The sequence below is a fragment of the Canis aureus genome, chromosome 7, assembly GCF_053574225.1.
Source record: "Canis aureus isolate CA01 chromosome 7, VMU_Caureus_v.1.0, whole genome shotgun sequence".
Lineage (NCBI taxonomy): Eukaryota > Metazoa > Chordata > Mammalia > Carnivora > Canidae > Canis > Canis aureus.
The window spans coordinates 62,709,693-62,718,782 of record NC_135617.1 but is presented as its reverse complement, the minus strand read 5'-3'; the positions used below and the strand labels follow the sequence as shown (position 1 = coordinate 62,718,782).

General features: G+C 44.3%; 1 protein-coding gene across 10 annotated transcripts in view; it reads left to right on the top strand.

The window, feature by feature from the left end:
- Positions 1-8,734, top strand: part of LOC144317549 (adenylate cyclase type 10-like) — a 44,850-nt gene extending 36,116 nt beyond the window's left edge. For 5 of the 10 annotated variants that reach the window (XM_077904099.1, XM_077904098.1, XM_077904094.1 and 2 more), the window contains 11 exons: positions 313-532; positions 893-1,018; positions 2,295-2,467; positions 3,198-3,357; positions 5,317-5,521; positions 5,611-5,707; positions 6,183-6,301; positions 6,561-6,678; positions 7,072-7,270; positions 7,792-8,005; positions 8,492-8,734. In XM_077904099.1, coding sequence (XP_077760225.1) covers positions 313-532; positions 893-1,018; positions 2,295-2,467; positions 3,198-3,357; positions 5,317-5,521; positions 5,611-5,707; positions 6,183-6,301; positions 6,561-6,678; positions 7,072-7,270; positions 7,792-8,005; positions 8,492-8,559 — 1,699 coding nt within the window. In that variant the 3' untranslated portion in view covers positions 8,560-8,734. Of the gene's footprint in view, positions 1-312; positions 533-892; positions 1,019-2,294; positions 2,468-3,197; positions 3,358-4,957; positions 5,079-5,316; positions 5,522-5,610; positions 5,757-6,182; positions 6,302-6,560; positions 6,679-7,071; positions 7,271-7,791; positions 8,006-8,491 lie in introns of those variants that run through there. The other 5 variants (XM_077904096.1, XM_077904095.1, XM_077904102.1 and 2 more) reach the window with 5 other exon arrangements.
- The last annotated feature ends 356 nt before the right edge of the window (positions 8,735-9,090 follow it).

Here is a 9,090-nt window from a genome sequence, read left to right as displayed (position 1 = left end):
TTGCCTTGTATCATTTTCATGTTTATATTTTACACACTGTTAGTTTACTCCTCAGGTATAGTTGTTTCCCCATTTAGTCTGTGAGGTACTTAGATTGGCTATAGGTTTTTAAAAAATCCCTAATAGGGCTTTGACATTATAGATCAGGTCCCTGACTTTCAAAAACTTACGGAGTGATGGAGGAGAAGGCTAAACATAGAATTAATGAGCTATAAAGGAAGGCCTCCTGGAACAAGTGGCTTGGAGCCTGGTAATATGCCGAGAACAGTGGCTGCTTTGTGACCACTCTCTGTTCACCTTCTTCCCATAAAGAACAGAGGAAGAGTTCCTGGATCAAGTGAACAGGAAGCTGTCTCAGGCCAGCCCCGAGAAAGACATGTTGACCACCAAGCCCTGTCACTGTGAGGATATCCTGAAGTTAGTGCTCTCACCACTCATCCACCACTGCCTGGTCATTGGAGAAACCACATGTGCATTTTATTACCTGCTGGAGGCTGCTGCTGCCTCCTTGGACCTATCAGATAATTACATGGTGAGCAAGCTCTGTTCCCTGCCCCTGAGCTGAGTCCTTTCACTTGGAGAAGTTGGTGGGGATTTCTTATGGTCAAGTCAGCTTGGGTGAAAAATGGAGCAAAGAGGAGAGAGAAAGGAGCTGGAAGGTGTTTAGGAGAAAACATGAAGTGGGAATGTCCAGTCCAAGAGCACCAAGCGCTGCTGGCCCTGCCCCTGACTTAGGTGTGCCATCCAGCTCCCCATTTCTAACTGTGAAACCACCCTGATTCCAATCCAAGTTTTGACTTCATCATAACCTTATTCCAGGCTTCGTCCTCATCGCACTACTAGGGTCATCTGAATCTTAATCTTGTTTCTCCATCCCTTGTCTTGTTTGGAGGCCTTCCTTTATTTGAAGAAGGCAAGCAGTCTTCTGGGGCAGCCCTCAGCATTCTCATTTTTGAAAAATCACAAGGTGAAGATCTGTCAGTTTGAGGAGGCCACTTTCTGCTGTCTTCGGTCAGAGGTAAAGTCAGGGCAGGACCCTGAAGTTTGAGTTGTTTCTCCTTGAGGGTTACCCCATTATTCCCTTTAAAAATCTTTGTGACTTTTGCATGCAACTATAAATGTGATAATGTGAGAGAAGGTTTTACAAATTCCAATCATAGCAATACACAATATGTAGAAAGTGAAAAGAGCTCCATGCTGCCCCCAGCATAGTTAATAATGTGCATATTCCACCAGAAATATACACATAGGCATATCATTATTATTTTCTATTGTTTTTAAAAATCATATTCTACATTCTCTTTCTTCTGCAGCTGACTTTTATTCTTGACAGTATAGACTGAACATTTTTGTATATTAGTGTGCATCCAGTTACAGCTGCCAAGCACTCCCTTGTATGCTTATATCAAAGATTAATCAGTCCGTTCTTCACGTGCATTTAGGTTGTCTCTAATTTGAGATTATTACAAGGATTACTACAGTGATTATTCTTGTATATATCTCTTTCTTCCTTGTAAAAATGTTTCTGTAACAGAAATTTCCAGGGGTAGAAATGCTAAGGTGGAAGATAGGAATGATTTTACATTTAATAAATATATTGCCAAATTGTCCATCAAGATTACACATCTTCCTTGACTTGTGATGGGGTTACATCTCAATAAACCCATAATAAGTTGAAAATATCATGTAGCCAAATCTAATATATCTATCACAAGTTGAAAATGCATTTAATACACCTAACCTACCAAACATCTTAGTTCAGCCTGGCTAATCTTAAACATAGTGAGAACATTTATATTAGCCTACAGTTGGGCAAAATTATCTAACACAAAGCCTGTTTTAGAATAAAGTGTTGAGTATCTCATGGAACTTATTGTGTACAATACTGAAAGTGAAAAATAGAATGGTTATATGGGGACAGAATGATTGTTGTATCAGTCGTTTACCCGTATGATCCAATGGGTGACAGGGAGTGTACCCACTGCTGCCACCCAGCATCGTGATAGAGTATCATACCATACATATAATGCTACCCCAGGAAAAGATCAAAATTCAAAGTCAGCCTTCTGACAAATGTGGGAGATGAGAAAAGAGGGTGTTTTATCCACAGCCATATTTTCTCACTCCTTTACCCACACACGGTTCTACTGGTGCTGGTTAGTGTGGCACAGCCCTATGGTGCCCTTACTCTGACGCCTCAGTGGCCTGAGTTCTAGCCCTAAATGAAAGAGCCAGTGTATTATGTCCAGAGCTTACAGAGTTTACATTGTTGTTTCTCATTTTCTCATCTCCAGGTCTGTTTCAACATGGGACAGATCACCTTGGCCAAAAAATTGGCCAGGCAAGCCCTTCGACTGCTGAAAAGGAATTTCCCTTGGACCTGGTTTGGTGTCCTTTTCCAAACATTCCTAGAAAAATATTGGCGTTCCTGTTCCCTAAGCCAACCTCCAAACAACCCCAGTGAGAAGTGAGGAGCCTGGCCAAGTCATCCGGTCCCTTTAGGACCACAGAGAACTAAACTGGGACCAGGCGTGGAGTATTGCCTCTATTGACCTAAGACTCCTCCTCTTCCAAGCATATGGCAGTTCCGGTTCCTCTACCTTACTCTCTGAACCAATAAAATATAGCAGAATGAGGACTTCTTTTGGTTTTGAAGCCTGGTGTTACCCTATGTTTTTCAAATAAAAATACATATTACCCTGTCTTTTTCAAATCAAGATACATATATGTATGTGTGTATATACATATATATACATATATATAGCAATTTAATATTATTTCTGATATATATACAAAACACTAAATTGCTGCCCAGTTATTAAACTGTAATAACTTATAGGAAATATATTCAAAATAGCAATTCAAAGAATGAACCCTTTAAAAACACTTCTTTGAATTTTTCCAATCAAGAAGGATGATTTGATTTGAGGAACCTGGCTGGCTTAGTAAGAGCACAGGACTCTTAATCTCAGGGACATGAGTTCAAGTCCTATGCTAGATGTGGGGCCTACTTTGAAAAAAAAAAAAAGGATGATTTAAAAAGGTTTATGGGGCTAGAAGCAATGGGATCCCAGGAACATGTCTGAGTTTGAAAGCCTGTAGAAGGCCCCTTGATGAATAGATTTGGATTTTTGTGGGGAGGGATAGTTGGGCACTGGTGCAGACTAAGGGCATACTAAGCGCTCTGTGCTTCACAGCAGCAAGAAGAAGCTGGCAGTCCTGCAGCAGCAGGTACACTGCCTCTCCCTGCTCTGGCAGCTCTATAACCTGGAGACCACAGCCAGCAGCCACAGGTTTGCCTGCCTCGCCACTCTTATGCAGAAGAATTCTGCTGAGGAGTTTGCAAATGAAGCCCAGGTAGGCAAATCCTTGCTTCACCTCTGGACCTCACTCAGAAACCTGAGACGCAGGGAGAGAGATTCCTGAGTTTAGCTTGGCTCTACAATAACCCAGACTTAATGAGACATACTGATCATATGTTTGAGCAGCATTTCTCATATTGCAGCTTTTAGATGGGTTTCCATGTGTGGCTGTCTATGAGTTCCCTGAACTGAATGTCAGCTTTGGTTGTATATTCAAAAACACTTGGGGAGTGGAGGGAGGTAGGGAACTGGTCATAGCTTTCATCGGATTCTTAAAGAAGTCCATGACCTAAAAAAAGGATTCAAATTGCTGACTTAGGAAAAAAGAAGGAAGGGAAATGTCTTCTTAATTTTAGTGTCCATCTATCTATCTCTCTTTTTTATCCATCTGTTCAATAAATATTTGATGAACACCCATTATGTACCGGGCACTGATCCTGGCTCCAGGGAAACAGACAAGAAGAGATCAGTGAAATATATGGAATGTTAGGTGATAATAAATGCAGTGGAGAAATATTAAGTGGAGTCAGGGGCCCGTGGGGTTCTGGGAGCTGGGCGTGGGGTACAGTTTTAAACAAGGTGGTAGGAAAATCCTCAACGAGCCAGTGACATTTGGGCAAATATCTGAAGGAGGTGAGGAAGAAAGCCACATGGCTATCAGGGAGAATAGTAGACAGGCAGAAGGCAGTGTGATGCACAAGGTATGCTGCCCATGTTTGAGGAACAGTGAGGAAGCCACTGTGACTAGAAGGGAGAAGACAGAACCAGGAGGTGACCAGAGAGAGCCAGGGGAAGGTGGATGGCAGATGGTGCAGGCCTGTAGGCCACTATAGGAGTTTGGACTTTACAGAAGATGGGAAGCAAGTGGTAGGTTCTGAAAAGAGGAGTGACAGAGTCTACTTTTATTTCAATAGGATCATTCTTTCTGCTGTATTGAGAATCAGTTGACGGAGGGAAGAGAGGAAGCAGGGAGGTAAATTAGGAGGCTATCGCAGCAATACAGGCAAGAGATAGTTGGCTTGGATTGTTGTGGTGGCAGAGAAAGCAGGAGGAGTGGTCTTCTGTTAGGAGAGAACCAATAAGATTCACTAAGTTGATGAGTTCTGGGATGGGAAAGAAAGAAGAGTCAAGGATAATCCCACGATTTGCAACCTGGACTTCTGGAGAGATAGAGACGCTCTTAGTTAGGATGGGGCAGTCTGAACAAGAAACATATTTGGGGGGAGATTGGAGCCAGGTTTTAGACATGTTTGAGATGCTTATTAGACATCTAGATGGAGAAGTTAAGTAAGCAGTTGAATATGCAAATGTGGGGTCCATGAGAGAGGTCAGGGAACTGGAAATAGAATTGTAAGGGTTATCCGTGTGTAAAAAGTATTTAAAGCCATGAAACTAAGTGAGATCTCCCAAGGGAATGAGCCAAGGTCCAAACTTAACAGCTCCAAGATTAAGAGGTCAGGGTCATAAAGAGAAATTGGCAAAAGAAACTGAGCAGTTGCCAAGAGAATATGATGTCCTCAAAATGTAGTGAAGACAGTGTTTGAAGAAGAGAGTCATTGATGTCAAATGTGCACATACTTATAACCGACATGTAGGCAGCAGTTCTGAAGAGTTCCAAGGAACGAGAATCAGAGGCCTTCGTTAGAGAAAACATAGAAGTGCAGTTTGGCCAGTGTTTTGAAGAGAAGGTCCAAGACTGGAGAAAAAGGGGGGCAGGTAAAAAAAGCATTTGTTTAAAGATCAGGCAGTGGGAAAGATCAGATCAGAAGTGTGAGGGCGAGAAGGAGTGTGTTTTCACAGCAGGAGTTGGGGAGAGTGATAGGGACTCCAGCAGGCCCCGATTACGTGGGCAGCAAGGCCCCATTGTGGGCTCTTCATGCAGGAAAGGGACATGATGGAAGTGTAGCAGGAATGTACAGTAGGAACATTTTGCCCCATGTTTGTTGTCCTACAGGTTGTCTCTACCTATGTGGCCCTATCCCAGTTCTCCCAGAATACGGGTGACAGGGACAAGTGGCTGCACTGTGAGCAGATGGCCATTCAGAAAAGCAGCCTATGCTGGTTCTCCAGGGAGGGATTGCTGGCCACAGCCCAGCTCATGCAGGCCTTGGCCTACACCAAGCTCTGCCTCGGCCATCTGGACTTCTCCATCAAGCTGGGTAATGGGGCTTGGCGCTGGTGGGCCTAAGGCTCTTAGGGAGGCCAAGTTCACCACTAGGCCTCACACAGTGCTCTTTCACCTCCTTAGGTTTTCAAGCTCATGAGATATGCAGACACCTCAAGAAACCAGCTCTGGAGAATCTGGTTCTCTCAGTTCTCTTCAGATCTGCATTTCTGAAGAAGAAGTATTAAGAGCATTTACTGCTATTTGTATTTGTTGCCTAAGAGGGGAGGGTATGATCTTCAAAAGAAGTTTGAAATGGAGGGGGAGACACTGTTCCATTTCTTACAGCCAGTGCTGTCTCTTCTCTAGTCACTCCAGGAAGCCGTCTTAAGTGTGGGGCTTGGGAGTGGAAATGCATATTCATCCTCCTTCCCACCCCCACTTTGACCCCCTTCCCTTCCTCCTTCATTTCTTCACAAAGAGGTAGGGATTGCAACAGCTCAAGAAAGAACCTAGAAACTGACTCAGAGGCATTTGCCCACTTCCTTTGCTGAGAATCAGGTCTGATCTCAAGCACACATAATTTCTGTATTAAATAGAACTAAGGCGAGGAGATCTGGGGGATGTTAGACTACTTTGGAGATGTAAGATCCCCGCCTCTCCTCTACCATCCTCCTCACTCCCTAGTGGGTCCCAGTGGCTCTGTCTCTTGGCAGATTTGATCTGTGTGTCCATGTGCTGGAGCGTCAATGGGTGCTCATTTCCCACGGTCATGATGTCCTTGGCCTGGCCTGCTTCTATTCTGCTTGCTTAGATCTGCTGCTCTACGGAGAAGGTAAATCTTGTGCAGGGCTCTGCTATATTCCCGAAGGATTCAGACCTCAGCGCCCTGTGTTTGGAACACAGGTAGTCATGAGCCTCTCCCTTGGGCATGGCCCCTGCTCCTAGTCCCTGGTTCCTTAAAATCCAGGAACCACATTGTGATTCAGGGTGTCTGTGTTTCAGGTGTTGTCTGCTCCCCTATACCACATACCTTCTATACCAGTTCCTATGCTGACAACTGACCTCAGCCTGGTTACCTTGTCTGTCCACAGGATTGCTGTGTCGGCCCTTTGGCGAGTGTCTGCATTTCATTCAACACTGTGAGCACAGCTGCATTCTAAACTCTCAGAGTAATGTCATGCTGGGGGTCCACTCATCTCTGGCCATGTGGTAATGTGGGGTACCAGAGTCTCACTCAGTGGGAAAGGGTAGAAACTTAAGGACATCATGGGGTCATTTAAGCTACTGCCTTTTACCCCTCCAGGCAGGGGGGTATTCTGCATCAGTCCCTATTCCTAAAGACCTTTACCTCCTACCCCCTCCCATCTTATTAAAAGGGTTCTTCTTGTCCCTGGGCAGGTTTGGGTCTATAGCTTTAGGGTTAAGTTTAAGGTTACATTTAAGTGCTGGATGTCCCACAGTCTCCATTTAAGTCCCCTTCATGTGAGTTAGTAGCCTTGGCCACTGGCCCACATCACAGTTCTGACTGTCCAGGAGATCTTACAGCCTTAAAGAAGTGATGGCTCAGGGGATGGAGCTGAGAGCTGTGATTCTTCCCTCTAGGTTTGCCCAGGACTCCCAGTGGAATCTCTTTGAGCACCACTTCTCCAAGGCTCGCCAGTTGGTGAAAAGAACCAATGCCTCACTATTTGGTTCACATGGTTTTGTCCGATTCCTGGAGTGCCATGTGCTAATGTTACAAAAAATGCCAGACAGTGTCTTCATGCACACTCTGCCAGAGACTTGCAGCCAAACCCTCAAGGTACCTGTTTCTCTACTGTCCTTCACCTGTCACCTAAGTTCTAGTTTGGTCCTGTGGTACCCTTTTTGTTACCTGCATCTCTCCCTTATTCTTCTCCTTGCTGCTTCTGTCTCTCTTTCCTTGTCAAACACTTTTTTCTTCCACCTAGAAAATCTTTCCATGTACCTCATGTACCCTCCCAGATAATCTTGCATGTAGGCCAGGACTGGATTCCCTGACTTTCTGCCTTTGCACAGCTACTACCCACTACCACTAAAATGTTAACATTTAGTACTTCTCAGTGGACCCACTCTGGCTCAGTTTGACACATCTTCCTACAGCCCTTCTTTCTGCATCTAAGGCATTCTGGTTAAACCCTAGCTCAAAACCAACTCTCTGGGACTGCTCTGCCATGAGTGCCTCCTCTCTGACCCCCAAAGCCTGGGCACATAACTGACTGGGCACTGTCCTAGGTCCTGGTGGAGCAGAGCGGAGGAAGGACAAATCCATCCTTGACCTCATGGAGTTTCTTCTCCTTCCAGTACTGTAAGGAGTTCTTCTCTCGGTGTGTGACCTGCCCAGTCTATCACCAGTGGGTCTCTGAGCTTAAAGCCTCTGTAATGAGATATGGAAAGAGAGAATCCATGTCCTCGACTAACATCATCAGACCTTTTGACACCTGCTTGGCCAGGATTTGGATAGAGGGAGAATACCTGGAGGAAAACCACTCCTTTGGAGGACATTTAGGAATACAGAGTAAGCATTCATTCCTTGAACCCTAGCCTGAGAGACGTCACAGACAGGTCTGGACCCTTACAGGCAGCTAAAGGCTGCTCCAAAGAAAGAAGGGATGCAAAGCTATGAGGAGTTAGTCCTTGTCCACAGGTAATTATCATCCTCTCACTGGTACCAGGCCCACCCCAGACAGACAGGGCCCTTTTCTCAGCCCTTTGTTCCAGCATCTGTAACCCATAAGCAGAGAAAATTCCTCCTTGATCCCAGCTTAAATAACTAAATTGTTTCTATGGAGGAGCTGGATGGTCACTAAGGGAGAAAGAAGGCTTAAGAATCCACAGTGTAATGTCTATGAAGGTAAATGGTAAGATGTGGGCAAGAAAAAGAGGAAAGTTTATAGTTCTTCCCTTGGGGCCCAGCAAATCTCCTTTTCTAGGCCATGAGTTAGATTTGTAATTGCTGAGACATTCTTTGGGATTTGGGATATTTTTTATGTTCCTCTTTCAGGATTTGACAGAATGGCTGATGTCAAGGAGAATAAGAATGAAGAAGAAATTCAAGAATGTACATGTTAAAAAAAAAGCCATCTAAAGGGACCATGGTTTTCTTGTTGTATATAACACAAAGAAATGACCCAAGTTCTCCTTTTGAAGATACTGTATAGTGGACATATTCAACATATTACCCTTTTACAGTAACTACTATCTATAGCTTTGTCAAAATAAAAGCCTATGTTTCTGAAGCATGAAACTTAGACCTTTCTTAACTCTTAACAGTCATTGGAACAAGTGAGGAAGAAATCAGAAGCAGCATAGAATGGAGGCCTGGGAGGCTTTGAGATGGACAGATTGCTTCTTCTATAAGGCAAGATCCATTAGCAAATGGAAAACACAGCCCTAATGCAGAGGGTGTGGTTACTTATGGAAAGCTGGCAAAACAAGTGCTTTGATGTCACCCTCTTGGCACAGATAGGGTGATAGGCTCCTAAGAAGTTGAGGAATCTTCTAAGAGGTTCAGAGGGCTGTGGGAATCCACGTCTCTTTTGGGGATTCCTACATGAAACTCAAATTGCCAACGTGTACATGAGTCTAGCTCTCTTCTTTCTT